Below are 22232 nucleotides of genomic sequence, written 5' to 3'. Positions count from 1 at the left end.
GTCGCATGTTCTTCTAACTGAACCAGCTAGGTGCCCCTACTGTTGTGGTTTTAATTCCATATATCAGTTGTTATTGCTGGTGTATAAGAAAGCACTTGGCTTTTGTATATTAATCTTGTATTCTGCAACTTTGCTAAAATTACTTATTAGTCCCAGGAGTTTGTTGTTGATGATTTGGGATTCTCTGTGTAGACAATCCTGTCATCTGCAGAGAAAGACAGTTTTATTTCTTCCTCCTTCCCATTCTGTATACCTTTTATTTCTTTTATCTGTCTTACTGATTTTGCTAGGATTTCCAATATGGCATTGAAGAGGGGTGGTGAGGAGGGACATCTTTGTCTTCTGATCTTAGGAGGAAAGCATCTAGTTTCTTATCATTAAGTATGTTAGCTGTAGGTTTTTGTAGATTATCTTTATCAAGTTAAGAGAGTTCTTCTCTGTTCCTAATTTGCTGAGAGTTTTTATCGTGTGTGTGTTGGATATTGTCAGCTGCTTTTTCTGTATCTGTTGATACGGTCATGAGTTTTCTTCTTCAGTGTGTGGATGTGATGGATTACATTAATTGATTTTCTCATGGTGAATCCGCCTTGCATACCTGAAAAAAATCCTACTTGGTTGCAGTGTATAATTCCTTTTACATGTTGGATTAGAAATGCTAATATTTTGTTGAGTATTTTTGCATCTATATTGATGAGAGATACTGTTTGAGTTTCCCTTTCTTGAAATGTCTTTGTCTGATTTTAGCAGTAGAGCCATGCTGTCCTCATAGAATGAGTTAGAAGTGTTCCCTTTTGCTTTTATTTTCTGAAAGAAATTGTAGACAATTGGTACAATTTCTTAAATGTTTGATAGAATTTGATGTGGGAAACAAAGGCAGAAGGAAATGGCAGATAAAGTTAAATTTCCTTACAACCTGCAGCCCATTGACAAGTACTTGAGGTAGGCAGAGGTTTCTCCAGGAACTCCCTGCTATTCTAATGCTAATGATTTGCTGGAGGGGAAAATAACTAGGCCTCCACTATCCTGTGAGTCTTCTTTAGCATATGAAAATCTCACTGGAAACTTCCCCTGGACTTTACCCCCCCAACTCCAGTCTCTCCTCATGGATCTGGGGCAGCTTTTCCTGCCCATGGGTCCTGTCCCCGTGCTTTAATAAAATCACCTTTTTGCCCCAAAAACATCTTCAAGAATTCTTTCTTCCCCATCAGCTCTGGACTCCATGAACCACACTATCAACCCCAAAACCTCAACAGAATTCACTAGTGAAATCTTTTGTGCCTGGTGCTTTCTGTTTTGGAGGATTATTATTGACTCAATTTTCCTTTTTTCTTTTCTTTTTATTTTAGCTCAAGCAGGGGAGAGGGACAGAGGAGAGAGAATCTTAAGCAGGCTCCACACTCAGTGCAGAGCCCAACGCAGGGCTCCATCCCACGACCCTGGGATAATGACCTGAGGAGAAATCTAGTTGGACGCTTAACTGACTGAGCCACCCAGGCACCCTGAATTTTTTTGTTTGTTTGTTTTAAGTTTATTTATTTATTTTGAGAGAGAGAGAGAACCCGGGAGCTCATGCCCTAGCTGGGGAGGGGCAGAGAGAGAGAATCCCAAGCAGGATCTGCAATGTCATTGCAGAGCCTGACTCAGGGCTCAATCTCAGGAACCATGAGATCATGACCTGAGCCGAGATCGAGAGTCAGATGCTTAACCAATTGAGGCCCCCAGGTGCCCCTCAATTTTCTTAATAGATACTAGCCTTTGCATATTATCTTTTCCTCCTCGTGTAAGTTTTGGTAGAAAAGTTTGAAGACTGTCCGTTTTATCTAAGCTATCAAATTTGTGGACATAGAGCTGTACATCTTTACACGATGTTCTCTGAACCTTTTAAAAACCTAGACTATTTTCTTACTCATCTTTGTGTCCCCTACCACCTACCATATTGTAGGTACTCAATAGATATTTGAATGGCTTAAATTAACATAAGGTTAGTAGAATTTACGTATCAAATAGGTAAAGGAGTAAAGCTGCTTTAGATGGTCAGCTTTATTGGCTTTGTACATAGTAATCAAGTATAAACTGCTTTTTTATAGCCGAGGCACAGGGGGTCCCAAACACTACAGGATCGGCCACTGGCCACCAACAAAGTCCAAGGGCAGAGTGGTTGTGAAACAAGAGAGGAATTTATTTTGTGACGCCAACACCTGAAAGATAGCCAGGAAAGAGCAGACTAGCATCTCAAAGATTGTCTCCAGAGTGCGGAAAATACTTCCAGGTTTATATAAGGAAAATGTGCAGCAAAGGTGTGTGGGTCTGGGCAGGTCGGCATTGAAAGTCAAATCGATCATTGTGTTGGAGTCAATCACTGTCAGGGGCTGGCTGGCTGAGGGCAGTCCTTGTTGCTTAAGGGGGTAGTTTCAGTTCCCATTGGAGGTTGCATTGTCCTCAGGGTCTTTTGCAAAAGCTAAGAAACACTTTGGAAGGACCCCAATTAGAGAGTGAGGTCAAGATGGAGGCACCCAAAGTCCTCTTTCATTCTGAACAGAAAAAAACAAATACCAGAGAGGATTGAGTGGTCATAATGATGTCATTATCTAATATTGTGTGCCAGTGCGTGTACTGACAGAAACTGTATATCAGGTATAGGTTTTTGTATGTGTTTGCTTCTAATCTTCACAGCAACCATGAAAGATAGGTGGTAGTATCTGCATTTGCAGGTGAGGAAGCCCCATCACACAGAGGCTAGTAGGTTTCTCACCCAGTCAGTGTGACTCAGTTCCTAAACACAGACACCAGAGCCTCAACTGTTAGGCAGTAGCCTCTACTGCTACACAGCTGTACTGACTGAAGAGACGGGAAAGTCATTAGTACTGTGAGAAATTGTCTCAGCATGTGATTCTTTTTATTAAGAAGTATCCTGTCTTTGCTCTGAGAAAGGCCCCACCCTGCTCGCGTGCTGTCTCTCTCTCAAAAATAGTGAACATTAAAATTTTAATATTTCTTTTATGACAACATAAATGCAAAATAAAATTAATACTTTGTGATAATATGAAGCATCTTTGTATACAGAGATCACCTAGAAGAGTAAAAAGAGCATGCCTACACTAAAATATTGCCTGAGTGTTGGCAGTTTTTTAAAGGTTATTATTTTTTATGAGGTAATCTTTATTCCCAACATGGGGCTCGAACTCATGACTCCAGGATCAAGAAATACATTGTCTACTTCCTGAGCCAGCCAGGTGCCCCAGCACATAATAATATAGTGATGACTATTTTGTCTAGGACAGTGGTTAAGAGTACAGGCATTGGGTGCCTGAGTTCAGTTTTCGAACTGCTTTCGAATAGTTTTGTGATCTTGGGCAACTTGCTTAAGCTTTTTCTTGACGTGTTAAACAGGGATAAAAATAATATGTGCCTTTTAGGTCAGTGTGCGGGTTGAATGAGTTAACTCATGTGGAGTACTTAAAATAGTTCCTAAAATATATAATAAATGCTCAGTAAATGTTAGCTATTAAGAGAAGCTTTATAGGGGCGCCTGGGTGGCTCAGTCGGTTAAGTGTCCGACTTCGGCACAGGTCATGATCTCAAGGTCCGTGAGTTCGAGCCCCGCATCGGGTTCTGTGCTGATAACTCAGAGCCTGGAGCCCTCTTCAGATTCTGTGTCTCTCCCTCCCTCTCTCTCTCCCTCCCCTGCTCATGCTCTGTCTCTGTCTCAAAAATAAACGTTAAAAAAATTTAAAAAAAGAAAAGAGAGAAGCTTTATAGCATATCATGCTTAGGTGCATAGATGCGGAAGACGGATTAACAGGGTTTGGATTCTGTCTTTGTCACTTACTAGCTGTGTAAATTCACGTAACTTAGCCTTTCTGTGACTCGTTTTCCTTATCTATAAAAATGTGGCCAAGAATATCTACCTTGCAGTTCCTGGCACAGTATGAGAGCTCCAAAAATGTTGTCATTATTTATGGAATCTGAGAAATTGTATTTCAGTACATAGATGAATTTTCTGTATGACTTAAAAAAAGATAAACCAGAAACCATCTTTTCTTTCAAATAATATCTTCAGTAGTATTTCTTTTATGACAGGGGCACCTGGGTGGCTCAGTCAGTTGAGCATCTGACTTTGGCTCAGGTCATGGTCTTACGGTTTGTGGGTTCAAGCCCCTTGTTGGTCTCTGTACTGACAACTCAGAGCTTGGAGCCAGTTTTGGATTCTGTGTTTCCCTCTCTCTCTGCCCCTCCCCACTCTTGCTCTGTCTCTATCTCAAAAATAAATGAACATTTTTTAAAAAGTACACATTTCTCATAAAAAACATAGTGCAAAATAAAAATACAAAATAAAACATAAATGCAAAATAAAAACCAGTAGATGGGAGTAGGCGAAATGGACAAAGAGACTCAAAAGGTACAAATTTCCAGTCATAAGTAATGGGGATATACTATACAGCATAGCAACTATAGTTAATAATATTCTGTTGTATATTGGGAAGTTGCTGAGGGAGTAAATCTTAAACGTTCTCGTCACTGGGGCACATGCATGGCTGTCGTTAAGCATCCTACTTCAGCTCAGGTCATGATCTCACAGTTTGTGATTTGGAGCCCTGCAGCAGGCTCTGTGCTGACAGCTCAGAGCCTGGAGCCTGCTTTAGATTCTGTGTCTCCCTCTCTCTCTGCTCCTCCCCCCCCCCCCAAATAAACATTAAAAAATTTTAAAAATCATTTAAAACATTAAAAAAATTTTTTTTAATGTTTATTTATTTTTGAGAGAGACAGAGAATGCGAGTGGGCTAGGGGCAGAGAGAGAGGGAGACACAGAATCTGAAGCAGGCTCTGAGCTGTCAGCACAGAGCCAGACGTGGGGCTCCAACTCACCAGCTGCGAGATCGTGACCTGAGCCGAAGTCGGACGCTCAACTGACTGAGCCACCCAGGCGCCCCTCATTAAAAAAATTTTTTTGAAAAGTTCTCATGACACAAAAAAATTCTGTAACTGTTAATGGTGATATATGTTAACTAGACTTGCTGTGCTGATCATTTCATAGTATGTACAAATATCAAATCATGTTGTTGACCTAAAACTAATATGTCAGTTTATACCTAAATTTAAGAAAAAATAGAGAGGTGCCTGGGTGTCTCAGTTGGTTGAGTGTCCAGCTCTTGATTTCAGCTCAGGTTATGAACTCACGGTTCATGGGTTTGAGCTCTACATTGGGCTGTACGACAACGTAGAGCTTGCTTGGGATTCTCTCTGTCTCCCTCTCTCTCTCTCTGCCCTTCCCCACTCATGCTCTCTCCCTCTTTCCCTCTCTCTCTCTCTTTCTCAAAATAAATAAACATTAAAATTTTTTTCCAATGTTTGTTTATTTTTGAGAGAGAGAGAGAGAGAGACAGCACGAGCAGGGGAGGGGCAGAGAGAGAAAGGGAGACACAGAATCCAAAGCAGGCTCTGGGCTCTGAGCTGTCAGCACAGAGCCCAACATGGGGCTTGAACCCATGAACTGCAAGATCATGACCTGACCAAAAGTCGGACGCTTAACCAACTGAGACACCCAGCCATCCCAATAAATGACCATTTAAAAAAAGAAAAATAGAGAGGCACCTGGCTGGCTCAGTCAGAGGAGCATGTGACTCTTGATCTCCTGGTTGTAAATTCAGGTCCCATGTTGGGCTTTGAGATTATTTAAAAAGAAAATCTTGAATAATAAGGGGCGCCTGGGTGGCTCAGTTGGTTGAGAGTTCAACTCTTGATTTCAGCTCAGGTCATGATCCCAGGGTCATGGGATTGAGCCCCATGTCGGGCTGTGTGCTGAACATGGAGCTTGTTTAGGATTCTCTCTTTCCCTTTTCCCTCTGTGCCTCCCCCCGCCTCTCCATGCTCATGTGTGCATGCGCGCGCTCTCTCTCTCTCTCTCTCTCTCTCTTCAAAAAAATATAAGGGGCGCCTGGGTGGCTCAGTCGGTTAAGCATCTGACTTCAGCTCAGGTCATGATCTTGCGGTTCATGAGTTGGAGCCCCGCGTTGGGCTCTTGTGCTGACCTCTGAGCCTGGAGCTTGCTTTGGATTCTGTGCGCCTCCCCCCCCCCCCCCCCCCACTGCCTCTCTCCTCCTCAAAAATATATATATTTAAAAAATTTTTTTATGTAAAAATAATAAATAAGATAATTGATTTAAAAAATAGTGGAGTATTAATTACAAATCAAAGTCTTCAGTGAGAAGTCTTATTCTGAAGTTACGCAGATCAAAACTATGATTAGGACCGTTCCTGACACACTATCCCCTTTAATTTCAAAAGTGCTTTCTGTGACCAAAAGGTACCTAGTAACTGTGGTGTCTAAATGGGGTGTCTCTCAATCGATTGGATGGGGGCCCTCAAATGCGAAAGAATTCACCTCAGGCAGAACAAAGGAGATAGGGTTTATTGAATACCCGTCAAAGGAGCAGGGGCAGGACTGCAGAGGAGCAACTGCAACAAGGCAATGGGTGGGGGGCGTTTTAAAGGGGAAAAGTGAAGCGGTATGGGAACACATGGAATTTTCCCTTTTTTGGTAACTTCTTGGTTGTGCGAAGCCCATTGTTAGGGCCTGTGGATGTTTTGAGGTGGGTCACCTGCCGGGCCTCTTCATGGCCAAGTGGTCACTGTGGGACCTTTTCACATTCCATTGCTCAACCCTGGTTGCCTACAAGCAGCCTCTGCAAGGGCACCTGGGTGGTTCAGTAGGTTAAGAGTCCTAGTCTTGGTTGTGGCTCTTGTCATGATCTCACAATTTGTGGGATGGAGCCCAGCATCGGGCTCTGTGCTGATAGCAAAGAAAAAAACAAAAAACAAAAAACAGCCTTTGCAGTAACCTTGTGAAGCTATTTTGAGCTTTTTACAAAGAACACATTTTTTTCCTCTGGACCAGTGATTTTCAGCCTGGTGAAGTTTTGTCCCCCAGAGGACACCTGGGAATGTCTAGAGATGGTTTCAGTTGTTGTAACCCTGGAAGAAGGGGTGGGTGGAGGAAGCATGATACTGGCATCTATTGGATAAAGGCCACATATGCTGCTGACTATCCTTCAATGGACAGGGCAGCTCACACAACAAAGAACTATCCCTCCCCAAATGTGAGTAGACTGAAATGGAGAAGACCTTGCTCTGGACCAAAAGGGTTAATGACTTCCCAAGGTCACATATCTGCTAGAATCTTAATTTAGAAACGGGTCTTGGCACCTGGGTGGTTTAGTCCACAGCTAAGCATCCAACTTCTATTCAGGTCATGGTCCCGTGGATCACGAGTTCAAGCCCTGCATTGGACTCTATGCTGACAGTTCAGAGCCTGGAGCCTGCTTCAAATTCTGTGTCTCCCTCTCTCTGTGCCCCTCCCCTGCTTGTTCTCCCTCCCTCCCTCCCTCCCTCCCTCCCTCCCTCTCTCTCTCTCTCTCTCTCTCTCTCAAAAATAAAACATTAAAAAAATTTTTAATTTAGAAGTGAGTGTGAATTGTGTACAAGGAAGTGTCTGAGTTCAAGATCCCTTAACAAGAACAATTCATGTAACTTTTTGGAAAATTAGTAGTCAGTACTGCTTATTTTTCTTTTTTTATGTGTAGGGTCTGTGAAACAGGATCTGACAACCAACCTCTTAGTGATGATCGACAAACAAATTGTGAATATTTTGTTGACAGCCTTTTTGAGGAAGCTGAGAAGGTTGGTGCCAAATGTGTGTCTCCCACTGAACAGAAGAAACAGGTAAATGTCCATAATTTTTTCTCTTCCAGTGTTTCTCAAAATAGGGACCATATTTTGGGTCCATGAGGTCAAAAGTGTTTTCATAATAATAGTAAGCTATTACTACCTTTTCCACTGTGTTGACATTGCACTAATACCACAAAAGCAATGTGGGTTATACTGCTGGTGCCTTAGGAGGCATCAAGGCAATAGCACCAAACTGTACTAGTCATTACCATATTTTCTCCCTGCTCTTGGTCGGGGGCATGTTAGTTTCAATGAAGAATGCCCTTGATGAAACCAGGCTTGGGATAGCTTTATAAAAAACAGTGTGAAGAGAAGAGAGCATTGGAAATAGATGGCTTAAAACCTTGTAAGCCTAGGGGTGCCTGGGTACCTCAGTCATTGAGCATCCTTTGGTGTTCAAGATGACTTTTGATTTTGGCTCAGTGCATGGTCCCAGGATGCTGGAATCTAGCCCCACGTTGGGCTCCAAGCTGAACATGGAGCCTACTTAAGGTTCTCTCTCTCTCTCCCTCTTTCTCCCTCTCTCTCCCCACTTCCTCCCTCTCCCTCTCTCCCTCCCCTCCTCTCTCCCTCTCCCTCCCTCCCTCCCTCCCTCTGTTCTTCTCCCTTAGTCACTTGTTGGAGCATGCGCACTGTCTGTAATTAAGAGCAAAAAAAAAAAAAGCCTTGCAAGCCCAAGTCTATGTTTCCCTTTATTCTGCCTTCACACTTGATTGATACAATGCCATTCTGGTATCTGAGCTTTTGTATGTGGCACATTTTTTACTTCCTGAAAGCTTTAAAATCTTTTTTTTTTTTTTAATGTTTATTTTTTGAGAGAGAGACTGAGCGTGAGCAGGGGAGGGGCAGAGGGAGACAGAAACACAGAAACCCAAGCAGGCACGGAGCCTGATGCAGGGATCGAACCCACGAACTGTGAGATCAAGACCTGAGCTGAAGTTGGATGCTTAACTGACTGACCCACCCAGGAGCCCCTCCCTGAAAGCTTTTAGAATATTTAATTCTATGTTCTCATGGGCCTTGATGTGGGTCCTTTTTCATTCATTCAATGTAGAAGCTCTTGTTTTACTATTCTAGGACATTTTCTGTTCTTTTCTCTCTTCTTTTTTTCTTTTCTTTCCTTTTCTTTTCTTTTCTTTTCCTCTTTTATTTATTTTGAGAGAGTGGGAGCCGGGAAGGGCAGAGAGAGAATCCCAAGCCGGCTCCATACTGCCAGTGCAAAAAACAAAGCGTTATGCGTGGCTCAAACTCACAAACCGTGATCATGACCTGAGCCAAAATCGAGTTGGCTGCTTAACCAGCTGAGCCACCCAGGCACTTAATTTTTATATTATTTCTCCTATTTTCTACCTCTTTGTTGTTTTGTTCTATTTTATTTTAGTATTTTTTAAAGATATTATTATTATTATTATTATTATTAACGTTATTCATTTTTTTAGAGTTAGAGAAACAGAGTGTGAGTGGTGGAGGAGCAGAGGGAAAGGGAGACACAGAATCTGAAGCAGGCTCCAGGCTCTGAGCTGTCAGCACAGAGCCCCACTCGGGGCTAGAATCCATGAACTGTGAAATCTTGACCTGGACTGAAGTTGGATGCTTAACTGACTGAGCCACCCAAGCGCCCCTATTTTTTTTATTTTTAAGTTATCTCCACACGCAATGTGGGGCTCAAACTTAGAACTCCAAGATCAAGAATCACGTGCTCCACAGTCTGAGCCAGCCAAGCACCCCTGTTTTGCTCTATTTTATTTTGTTTTGTTTTATTTTATTTTTTATTTTTTTTAATGTTTATTTTTAAGAGAGAGCATACTGAGGTGCCTGGGTGGCTCAGTTGGTTAAGCGTCCGACTTCGACTGGGTTTGTGATCTCCTGGTTCGTGAGTTCAAGCCCCTCGTCGGGCTCTGTGCTGACAGCTCAGAGCCTGGAGCCTGTTTTGGATTCTGTGTCTCCCTCTCACTCTGCTCCTCCCCCCACGTATGCTTTGTTTGTCTCTCAAAAATGAATAAATGTTAAAAAAAATTTTTTTTAAATATTAAAAAAGGAGAGCACGCAAGAGAGAGGAAGGGAAGGAGCAGAAAGAGAGGGAGACAGAAGATCTAAAGCCTGCTCTGCGCTGACGGCAGACATCCTGATGTGGGGCTTCAACTCACAAACTGAGATCATGACCTGAGCCAGCATCGGATGCTTAAGCAACTCAGCCACCCAGGCATCCCTTGTTCTGTTTCTGTATATGCATTTTTTATTTTTATTTTTATTTTTATTTTTATTTTTATTTTTATTTTATTTATTTTAAATGTGGCCTTTATTTTTATTTAAAAAAAATTTTTTTTAACATTTATTTATTTTTGAGACAGAGAGAGACAGAGCATGAATGGGGGAGGGTCAGAAAGAGAGGGAGACACAGAATCCGAAACAGGCTCCAGGCTCTGAGCTGTCAGCACAGAGCCCGATGCGGGGCTTGAACTCACGGACCGCGAGATCATGACCTGAGCTGAAGTCGGTCGCTTAACCGACTGAGCCACCCAGCGCCCCTATTTTTATTTTTTTAAGTTTATTTTGAGAAAGTTTGAGTTGGAGAGGGGCAGAGAGACAGGGAAAGAGAGAGAGAATCCCAAGCAGGGTCTGCACTGGCAGTGCAGAGCCCAACTTGGGGCTCAAACTCTCAAACCATGAGAGCATGACCTGAGCTGAAGTCAGATGCTTAACCAACTAAGCCATCCAGACACCCCTGTATATACATTTTTTAAAGTGAACTTTATGCCCAACTGGGGCTCAAACTCACAACCAGGTCAAGAGTCTTATGTTATACCGAGCCAGCCACGGATCCCTATATACATTATTTTTGATATTTTACACTTGAAGTTTGCTCTTAAGAGTGATACATTAAAAAGGCACCTTGGTGGCTAAGTGGGTTAAGCGTCCAACTTCAGCTCAGGTCATGATTTTGAAGTTCGTGGGTTTGAGGCCCATGTTGGGCTCTGTGCTGACAGCTCAGAGCCTGGAGCCTTCTTCAGATTCTGTGTCTCCCTCCCTCTCTGCCCCTCCCCTGCTCGCATTGTGTCTCACTGTCTGTCTCTCAAAAATAAATAAATGTTAAAAAAAAAATTTTGCAGGTGATCAGGATGTACAAACTTCCAAGTGTAAGATAAATAATTACTGGAGTTATAATGCACAATGGATGACTGCTCTGATACATAAGAAAATTAGAGTAAATCTTCTGAGTTGTCATCACAAGGAGAAAATTCTTTTCTTCTCTTGGTTTTTTTTTAATTTTTTAAAATGTTTATGTATTTTTTGAGAGAGAGAGAGACAGAACACAAGCAGGGGAGGGCCAGAGAGAGAGGGAGACACAGTTCTGAAGCAGGCTCCAGGCTCTGAGCTGTCAGCACAGAGCCGGACCTGGGGCTGGAACTCAGGAACCAAGAGCCGAAGTTGGATGCTCAACCAGCTGAGCCACCCAGGCACCCCTTCTTTTCTTTTTATTGTATCTATATGAGTATTATGAGTGTTAGCTGAACCTATTGTGGTAATTATTTTACAATACACGTAAATCAGAGCATAATGTTCTATGCATTAAACTTACATAGTGATGTGTATTAGTTTCTCAGTAAAACTGGAAAAAAATTGTAGTTTGGTAATGGATGTTAACTAAAATGTGATATTCATCTCGCAGTATGTGCATATATAAGGTCATTTTGTTGTACACTAAAAATAAGTACAATGTTATATGTCAATTTTATCAATTTTAAAAAGGAAATGAATGATACATAAAATATATACAATAGAAAAAAATTCAGAATTTTAATCTAGTACATTTTATTAACGTAATACATTTTTTTCTTACTCTTTTGCAGGTAGATGTTAGTATAAAATTATGGAAAAACGGATTCACAGTCAATGACGATTTCCGAAGTTACTCTGATGGTGCAAGTCAGCAGTTTCTAAACTCCATCAAAAAGGGGTAAGCATTCTTTGTAAACTCAAGGATATTTTAAACGTTTCATTTGGCAGAATCCACATTATTACATATAGCTATGGTTGGCACGAATCCCTGAAGCAATGTAAAAAATATAGATAAATCTCATTATATAAACATTAAAAACATATTTGCCAGCAACACTTACATGCAGTCAAAAGAGAACTGCCAGACTGGAAGTACTTGTTTCACGTATGTCATGAAAATGGAATATATATACAATTCCTATGAATCACTAAGAAAAAAATGGAAAGAATATTTTATATATTTGTACCGCTTGATCTGCTTTATAACAGTATGCATTTGATAAAAGTGAATGATATACGTCTATATATTAACATGAGAAGACTTCCGTGGTATCTTTTATTTTTAAAAAGTTTGCAGGGACGCCTGGGTAGCTCAGTCAGTTGAGCGTCTGACTCTTGATTTTGGCTCATGTCTTCATCTCACACTTCGTGAGATCCAGCCCCACGTCAGGCTCTGTGTTGACAGCATGAAGTCTGCTTGAGATTCTCTTTCTCTCTCTTTCACTGCCTCTACCCTGCTGGTGCTCTGTCTCTCTCAAAACAGATAAATAAACTTAAAAAAAAAAAAAAAAAGCAGTTTGCAGAGAATACTGATAATTTGTATACATCAATACCACCTGCAGAAAAAATAAAACAATTACATGGAGTTTTATTATATGTATAGAGAAAATCTAGGAGATAAAACACCAGAGTTTTGTGGGGTTTTAAAATTTTTTTTTAATGTGTATTTTCTAGAGAGAGAGAGACAGACACAGAATATGAGTGGGGGAGGGGCAGAGAGAGAGGGAGACACAGAATCTGAAGCAGGCTACAGGCTCTGAGCTCTCAGCACAGACCCAGACACGGGGCTTGAACTCACAAACTGCGAGATCATGACCTGAGCTGAAGTCAGACAGTTAACTGACTGAGCCACCCAGGTGCCCCAATGTGTGTTGTTTATGTTTTTGTTTTAATGTAAGCTCTAGGCCCAACATGGGGCTTGAACTCACAATCCCAACCAAGATGAAGAATCGCATGCTCAGGGCGCCTGACTGGTTCAGTTGGTGGAACATGTGATTCTTGATCTCAGGTTCCTGAGCCCTAGGGGTTGTGTGTTTGAGCCCTACATTGGGTGTAGAGATTACTTTAAAAAAAAAAAAAGTGAAAGAATTGCATAGTCTACCAACTGAGCCAGCCGGGTGCCCCAGTTTTTTTTATTAAAGTGAGAGTAGGTTTATAAGGAATGTCACTTTCTTTCTTTTTAGTTATTTATTTATTGATTTTGAGAGAGAGTGAATGTATGGGGGATGGGGGATGGGCATTGAGAGAGGATCCCAAGAAGGCTCCACCCATCAGTGCAAAGCCTGACTCAGGGCTTGATCTCAGGAACCATGAAATCATTAGCTGAGCTGAGAATAAGAGTTAGTCACTTAACCAACTGAGCCACCCAAGTACCCTAGGATTGTCACTTTCCAAGTTGACTTATGTTTACATTTTTTACATCTTTTTTTTTTTAGAACAAACATGTATTGCTTATTTTTAAATAAAAATTTTTTGAAGTATAACATATACAGAAAAGTACAAAAATCCTAAGTATAAAATGAATTTGTATTATTTCAGTTATCAAGAAAAAATTATTTTATGTTAAAACTTGTAATTTGGTTAAAATTTTCCCATGGAAGTTCATTGCTCATATATCTGTGTATTCCATAACATTGTAAACTTTCAAGTGTTCATTAGAAAAGACTGCTTTTAAATTTTTTTTTTTAATGTTTATTTATTTTTGAGACAGAGAGCATGAATGGGGGAGGGTCAGAGAGAGAGGGAGACACAGCATCTGAAACAGGCTCCAGGCTCTGCGCGGTCAGCACAGAGCCCGACGCAGGGCTCGAAGTCACGGACTGCGAGATTATGACCTGAGCCAAAGTCAGACGCTCAACCAACTGAGCCACCCAGGCGCCCCAAGACTCTGCTTTTAAAAGATCGTAAGGTTCAAAAAAGTTTACCTTGTTCAGAAGACAAGCATCTGTGGTATATGAGACAGAGCCTCTGATGGAGTCCACATCCTAACTGTGTTACTTTATCTTTCTGTTAGGAGTATGAAATGTGAAAACGCTTTTTTAAATTCTACATGTTTTGTATTTTATTTCATCATGTGTAGAGTAAATCTATATATTTTTTAATTTTTTTATATTTCTATTTAAAAGTGGAAATGAGAGCCTGATTTTTCTAGCACATTTTTAGTTTTATTCAGACACCTATAAAGAGATCAAATTGTTTAAATTTAGCAGAATATAGTCATCAAATATTTCATGACTTTAGTACTATTCTAGGTACTGCTGAGTAACTCAAGCTGTTCATGAATTTCTAGTCTTAAAAATTAACTCTGTATTTGGGGCACCTGGGTGGCTCAGTCAGTTAAGCATCTGACTCCAGTTCAGGTCATGGTCTCCACAGTTTGTGCGTTCGAGCCCAGCATTGGGCTCTGTGCTGACGGCTCAGAGCCTGGAGCCTGCTTCAGATTCTGTGTTTCCTCTCTCGTTGCCCCTCCCCGACTCATGTGTGTGGGCTCTCTCAAAAATAAATAAACAAACATGAAAAGAAATTACTCTGTATTGTTCTTACTTCTTGGTATTCATCTTATTTGACTGTATTTTAAATACATCCAGTTTGGGAGCAAATAGCTGGTTCAGTCAGTAGAACATCTGACTCTTGATTGGGTTGTGGGTTTGAGCCCCACATTGGGTGGAGAGATTACTTAAAAATAAAGTTTTAAGAATATATTTAGTTTTTTATTGTATTATATATGCCTCTTATTTCTACATATTTTTCAGTTCTGTTTGCATACAGAATATGTTTTTCAGAGAAAGAAAAAACATATTGGGAGCTTTATCACTTTGTTTCTTTTCCTTCCTAGGGAATTACCTTTGGAATTACAGGGAATTTTTGATAAAGAGGAGGTGGATGTTAAAGTTGAAGACAAAAAAAATGAAGTATGTGTGTCAACGAAGCCGGTGTTCCAGCCCTTTTCAGGACAGGGTCATAGACTGGGAAGGTAAATAGGCTCATTAGCTGTGTTTTCCGTAAACAGAGGCTTGACTAATACGCAGCTTGTCATTATTTTACAATATAGACCATATATAAAGAGCTTATCATTTCTCTCATTGGAAGTGAGATTATTCTTAACTTTCATGAGGACTCCTAGGTCCTATTTACTTTAGTGTAAATTAACACATGCTGGTAGTACACTAAAAAAATCGTGGAGGCTTTTTTGATTTTACCAAATTAAAAGGACGTGGATTATTTAGGACATTAGGCAGAATTGGATGTATATATAATTTTTCTCCCTTGCACCCACTCCTTGATCATTGCCATTAATGTTACAGAGTACATATGTTAAGTTTTGAATATAGGGTTCAATTTTATACTTATCAGTGCCTTCAACGTTGTGTTCTGTGATAAGTGTCTGAATTGTGAGGTAATAAAACTGAAAAATGCATGATAAAGTTAGTATCCATATCAAAGCCTTTAGTGTCACATTTTGCAGTCTTCATCATATCTGTCTTATGACACAATTACAAAGAGGTTACATACGTGATCGCTTGTATTTTTATGCATTCTCATATATTATCAAGGTTGGTAAAGTTAACTACATATTCATCCACACATATAAAAATATTCAGATGTCGAGGCACCTGGGTGGCTCGGTTAAGCGTCCAACTTCAGCTCAGGTTATGATCTCATGGTTTGTGAGTTTGAGCCCCACATTAGGCTCTGTGCTGACGGCATGGAACCTGCTTTGAGTTCTGTGTCTCCCTCTCTCTGTCTGCACACATTCCCTCCCACCCCCACTCATGCTCTGTCTCTCTGTCTCAAAAATGAATAAACACTAAAAAAAATTCAGATGTAACTTTCAGAATTATCAGGAAATACTTTGCTTCCTTTTTTCCCCCTTTATAACCCAAAGATTAATCTCTTGAAAACTTCTTATTTTTTACAGAAAATTTTTTTAAAGTTTTATTTATTTTTGGGAGAGAGAGAGAGAGAGAGAGAGAGAGAACGCAATTAGGGGAAGGGCAGAGAGAGAGGGAGTCACGGAATCTGAAGACAGGCTCCAGGCTCTGAGCTGTCAGCACAGAGCCTGTCATGGGGCTCCATCTCAGGAACTGTGAGATCATGACCTGAGCTGAAGTCGAACACTAACTGACTGAGCCACCCAGGTGCCCCATTTCTTACAGAAATGGGGAGTAGTAGGTAAAGGTAAAGTCCGTGGATCTAATAACCCTGTAAAATTATTCTCTAAGGTGCTATTTAAATAATTACAATATATTTACAATATTTTATCATATATTTACATAGCATTCTACAGTCTTACAAATTACTCAGATATGCCTAATTTCATTAGGTTCCTACATTCATCTCATCATATATGATGGACATAAATAATATTGTTATTATTAAGGAAATAGCATTGACTTACTAAAATCTTGCTAAAGTATACTTAATGTAAAATTTTTGTAGTAATTATTTAATGATAAGGTTTTGCTTAATGAACAACATGCATCTGATTTTGTTGTCTGGATTTTCTTAGTGCCACACCAAAAATTGTTTCTAAGGCAAAGAGTATTGAAGTCGAGAATAAAAATTTGTCTGTTGTTCAACTAAACAACCTGGAACCCATCACTAACGTACAGATCTGGTTAGCCAATGGAAAACGGATTGTCCAGAAATTTAACATTTCTCATAGGTGAGTCTTCCATTTCATTATTTGTCTTAATTTTTTTCCTTTTTAAATTTCTTTTCAGTTCAGTAGGCAGAGTTTAAGAACTAAGCAAGGATCTTAGCAGTTCTCTAAACATAATATATCATGAAAATAAAAATTTTTGGAGATGAAGTATTTTCAGTTTGTTGTATGGATTATCATTTGGTTAGTTTTCTTATATATCTAAATATGTAATTTTATTAATTTATTTTTAATTTACTTTTGTAACCATTGTTTTTAAGTGAAAGTATCTTTTTTTTTTTAATTTTTTTTAACGTTTTATTTTATTTTTGAGACAGAGACAGAGCATGAACGGGGGAGGGGCAGAGAGAGAGGGAGACACAGAATGTGAAACAGGCTCCAGGCTCCGAGCCATCAGCCCAGAGCCTGACACGGGGCTCGAACTCATGGACCGCGAGATCGTGACCTGGCTGAAGTTGGACGCTCAACCGACTGCGCCACCCAGGCGCCCCTAAAAAAATTTTTTTTAATGAATAAACGTTAAAAAAAATTAAAAATAAATAAAAATAAAAATAAATTTAAAATATTAAAAAAATTTTTTTTTTAATTTTTTTTAACGTTTATTCATTTTTGAGACAGAGACAGAGCGTGAATGGGGGAAGGTCAGAGAGAGAGGGAGACACAGAATCTGAAACAGGCTCCAGGCTCTGGGCCGTCAGCCCAGAGCCCAACGCGGGGCTTGAACTCACAGACCGCGAGATCGTGACCTGAGCCAAAGTCGGACGCCCAACCGACTGAGCCACCCAGGCGCCCCTATTTTATTTTTTAAGTAAACTCTACCCTCATCATGGAGCTTGAACTCATGATCCTGAGATTACAAGTTTCGTGCTCTTCCAAGTGCGCCAGCCAGGCACCCCAAAAATTTTTGTTCATTTTAATTAGAAGTAGGAACATATTGTGCATAGGTTTCCTTCTTTATTTAAAAACATTTAAACATTTTGGAGAGAAATGTTTTACATAAAAGTTATATATGTATAGTTAAGTTAATAATAAGATAAATACATATACTGCCTCACTCAGAAGAAACACCAATGTATCTGTGTGCCTTTCTTTGGTCATATTTCTTTCCTTTTGTGCAGGAGCTACTCTATTCTGAATTTGTGTTATTCTTCTGCTTTTTTTTTTTTTTTTTAAGTCCTTTATTTTGAGAGAGAGACAGCATGGGTAGGGGAGAGACAGGGAGGGAGAGAGATAATCCAAGCAGGCTCTGCGCTGTTAGCACAGAGCCCAGTGAGGGACTCGAACTCCTGAAACTGAGATCATGACCTCAGCTGAAACCAAGAGTCGGACGCTTAACAGCTGAGCCACCCAGGCACATCCTTCATCTGGTTTTATTCATAGGTTTGCCAAGTACATATGTATCTTTTAAAAATATTGAGTTGTTTTGCTCATTTTCAATTAATTATCTTAAGTTTTACAACAATCATAAACATACAGAAAAATTTTAAGAACACTATAAAGAACTTTTTTTTCCTAGCCATTCAAGAGTAAGTTGCCAAGCTGATGACCCATCACCCAAAATACTCTGATATTTCCTACAAACATGGGCATTATCCCATGTAACCACAATTCAACCATCTGGAAATGTAACACTGATACACTTCTTCCAGCTAATGTTTGGCCCTATTCAAAGTTTGCCATTTAATCCAATATTATCCATTTTATCCAAAGACCATTCAGAATCACACGTGTCCCAGTTTCTGGGGTTTTTTTTGTTGTTGTTGTGTTTTTTGTTTCTTCCAAGATTTTATTTAAATCCTAGTTAGTAGATATATAGTGTAGTATTGGTTTCAGAATCAGAATTTGGTGATTAATAATTTACATATAACAACACCCAGTGCTCATCATAACAAGTGCCCTCCTGAATGTTCATCACCCATCTAGCCAGTCCCCCACCCACCTCCTTCCATTAACACTGTTTGTTCTCTATCATTAAGAATCTCTTATGGTTTGCTTCCCTGCCTCCCATATATTCTTTTTCTCCCCCTTCCCATATGTTTGTCTATTTTGTTTCCTAAATTCCACATGAGTGAAATTATGATATGTTTTTTTTTCACTGACTTATTTCACTTAGCATAATACAGTGTGTAGTTCCATCCATGTTGTTGCACATGGCAAGATTTCATCCTTTTTGATGGCTGAATAATATTCCATTGTGTGTATATGTGCATCTATGTACACACACACACACACACACACACACACACACACACACGCATGCATATACACACGTGTCCTTTATCCATTCATCAGTTGATGGACACCTGGGCTCTTTCCATGGTTTGGCTATTGTTGCTAATGGTGCTGTAAACATCAGGGTGTATGTGCCCCTTCAAATCAGTAGTTTTGTATCCTTTGAGTAAATAGCTAGTAGTGCAATTGCTAGGGCTAGGGTAGTTTTGTTTCTAACTTTCTGAGGAACCTCCATACTGTTCTCCAGAGTGGCTGCAGCAGTTTGCATTCCCACCAACAGTGTAAGAGGGTTCCCCTTTGCCCACGTCCTCACCAACATCTGTTGTTTTCCTACGTTGTTAATGTTAGCCATTCTGACAGGTGTGAGGTTGTATCTCATTGTGGTTTTGATGTGTATTTCCCTGGTGATGTGTGATGTTGAACATCTTTTCATGTGTCTGTTAGCCATCTGGATGTCTTTGGAAAAATGTCTATTCATGTCTTTTGCCCATTTCTTCACTGGATTATTTGTTTTTTGGGGGTTGAGTTTGATAAGTTCTTAATAGACTTTAGATACTAACGCTTTTTCAGGTATGTCATTTGCATATATCTTTTCCATTCCATAGGCTGCCCTTTAGTTTTGTTGATTGTTTCCTTTTCTCTGCAGAACTTTTTATCTTGATGAAGTGCTAATAGTTCATTTTTGGTTTTGTTTCCCCTGTCTCCATCAGTGTGTCAGGTAAGAAGTTGCTATGGCTGAAGTCAGAGACGTTGCTGCCTGTATTCTCCTCTAGGATTTTAATGGTTTCCTGTCTCACATTTAGGTCTTTCATTCATTTGGAATTTAGTTTTGTGTATGGTGTAGGAAAGTGGTCTAGTGTCATTCTTCTGCATGTTGCTGTCCAGTTTTCCCAACACCATTTGTTGAAGAAACCTTTTTCTCATTACATATTCTTTCCTGCTTTGTTGAACATGAATTGACCACATGGCTGTGGGCCCATTTCTGGGTTTTCTGTTTTGTTCCATTGATCTATGTCTGTTTTTGTGCCAGTACCATACTGTCTTGATGACTACAGCTTTGTAATATAGCTTGAAGTCCGGAATTGTGATGCCTCCAGCTTTGCTTTTCTTTGTCAGGATTGCTTTGACTATTCACGGTTTCTTGTGATTCCATACAAATTTTAGGATTGTTTGTTCTAGCTCTGTGAGAAACGCTGGTGATATTTTGATAGGGATTGCATTAAATGTGTAGATTGCTTTGGGTAGTACAGACATTTTAATCATGTTTGTTTTTCCAATCCATGAGCATGGAATTTTTTTCCTATTTCTTTGTGTTCATTAGGTTTATTCCTAGGTATCTTACTGGTTTTGGTGCAGGTGTAAATGGGATCGATTCTTTAATTTCTTTTTCTGCTGCTTCATTATCGGTGTATAGAAATGCAACAGATTTCTGTATGTTGATTTTATATCTTGCAGCTTTGCATAATTCATGTATTTAGTTTTAGTAATTTTTTGGTGGAGTCTTTTGGGTTTTCCAGATAGAGTATCATGTCATCTTCAAATAGTGAAAGTTTGACTTCTTCCTGCCAATTTGGATGCCTTTTATTTGTTTTTGTTTTCTGATTGCTGGGGCTGAGACGTCTAGTACTATGTCAACTAGTAGCGATGAGAGTGGTCATTCCTGTCCTGTTCCTGACCGAAGAGGAAAAGCTCTCCATTTTTCCCCACTGAGGCTGATACTAGCTATGGGAATTTCATACATGGCTTTTATTATGTTGAGTTTGAAATAATAGTTCCTCACTCTTTCTTTGATTTTTATAACCTTGGTATTTTTCTTTTAATTACGGGCCAATTTTGTATTTGATTGTTTCTCATAATTATATTTAGTTCTCTAATTTTGGCAGGAATATCACAAAAGTGATGCTTTTGTATCTCATTGTGTTCTGTCAGGTGGCATAATTTACATTTTGTCCCACTATGATGTTAAATTTCCCTTTTTTTTATTAAATTTTTTTAACATTTATTTATTTTTTGAGAGACAGAGTGTGAGTGGGGGAGGGGCAGAGAGAGAGGAAGACACAGAATCCAAAGAGGCTCCAGGCTCTGAGCTGTCAGCACAGAGCCCAATGTGGGATTCGAACTCATGAACCGTGAGATCATGACCTGAGCCAAAGTGGGACGCTTAACCGAGTGAGCCACCCAGGTGCCCCATGTTTGTTCACTTGATTAAAGGGATATCTGACAGTCTCCTTTAATATAAAGTTATTTTTTCTCTTTGTAGTTAATACATATTTTCTGAGGAGGAGGTTTGAAATTGCATAATTACATGTTTTTCCTATGACATCAGATTTATTCGTTTATTTATACCTACATCTTCTCATGTTTCCTATTTTATTTGATGGATTGTATGCTCTCAACAGCAAAATTTATTTTAATGCTCATATATTCCCAGATATAGTCAGTGGGACTGCCTTTATCTTACTGACATGTTCCCATCATTCTTTATTTCTTTGTTTTCTGGCACAAAAGTTTTTTCAGGTTTTAGTCTGTACTTTTTGTCAGAAGCCCTGGTTCTTTTTCAGTGGACAGTGGCTACCCACCGTTCTCAGGCCCTCTGAGTGGAGAGAGTGATAGGTGTACACACACATGTACATATATATCTGTATTTTCTATATCTTTGCAGAACAAAAAGCATGAGTTCACATAGATACTGCCAAACTCAATCTACCACCATGGAGTTTATTCCAGTTTTTTCCTTTCTGTATTTATAACTGATTTCTCCCATACTGAATAGCCTGGCTTCAATTATTCTTAATATATTTGTTTATTGATTAGTTCTCCTGTGTGGAGCCAATGTCTTTGTTCCCCATTGCCACCTCCCCCTCATGGAAGACTTCTTCACCCTGCCTGGGCTTTACCATATCCTTCTTGAGTTCTCACTTGAGTTCCCTCCTCTTCCTGCTGGGTCTCTGACACATCACCCCAGACCACTTCAACACCCTGTGCCACTGGCCTCTTTACCCTCTCGGTGACATTCAGTGCAGCCTCTTCTCCCTGGTGCTTGTACACTCTCTTCACCCCTCTCTGGTTCTGACGCTGCAGTTGGCCGCTCCTCTGTGAGAAGGCTCTTTCCGTTTTGCTTGACACAGGCCACCCTGTGCCACTTCTTCTGCCCCTCAGTTTGGACATATTCCTCACCCCAGTGGGCTGCTGGCAGTCTGTACTGGACAAGTCTTCTGTGTGGGACACACCCTGCACCCGCGTAAGCTCTGACCACCCCTGCTTCACCTCCACCTGCATGGACACCCTTCTCGTGTTCATCGGGCTCTGGCACCATGCAGGTGGTTAGCTTTCCTGTGCAGAGACCTTCTTCACCCTGCTTAGAGTCTGAGTCCCTGTCCTGGGCCACCGCAACTCCCTATTGTTTCTGGTTCCCATGTTCTGCCATACTATTGGCTTTTGGACCAAGTTGTTTAGTAAGGAAAAAGAAAGGCAGCTTTGCTTTTTTTTTTTTTTTAACATGATATGAATGTTATTTTTTTTAATGTTTTTATTTGTTTTTGAGACAGAGAGC

General features: G+C 40.1%; 1 protein-coding gene across 1 annotated transcript in view; it reads left to right on the top strand.

Moving 5' to 3' along the window:
- UBXN2A (UBX domain protein 2A) overlaps positions 1–22232 on the top strand; it is a 45444-nt gene that overhangs the window by 15551 nt on the left and 7661 nt on the right. Inside the window, exons 3-6 of the mRNA XM_027033281.2 lie at positions 7581–7719; positions 11577–11683; positions 14621–14758; positions 16295–16450. Coding sequence (XP_026889082.1) covers positions 7581–7719; positions 11577–11683; positions 14621–14758; positions 16295–16450 — 540 coding nt within the window. The remainder of the gene's footprint in view (positions 1–7580; positions 7720–11576; positions 11684–14620; positions 14759–16294; positions 16451–22232) is intronic.

This window comes from Acinonyx jubatus, chromosome A3, assembly GCF_027475565.1.
Source record: "Acinonyx jubatus isolate Ajub_Pintada_27869175 chromosome A3, VMU_Ajub_asm_v1.0, whole genome shotgun sequence".
Lineage (NCBI taxonomy): Eukaryota > Metazoa > Chordata > Mammalia > Carnivora > Felidae > Acinonyx > Acinonyx jubatus.
This window is presented reverse-complemented; position numbering and strand designations above follow the sequence as displayed.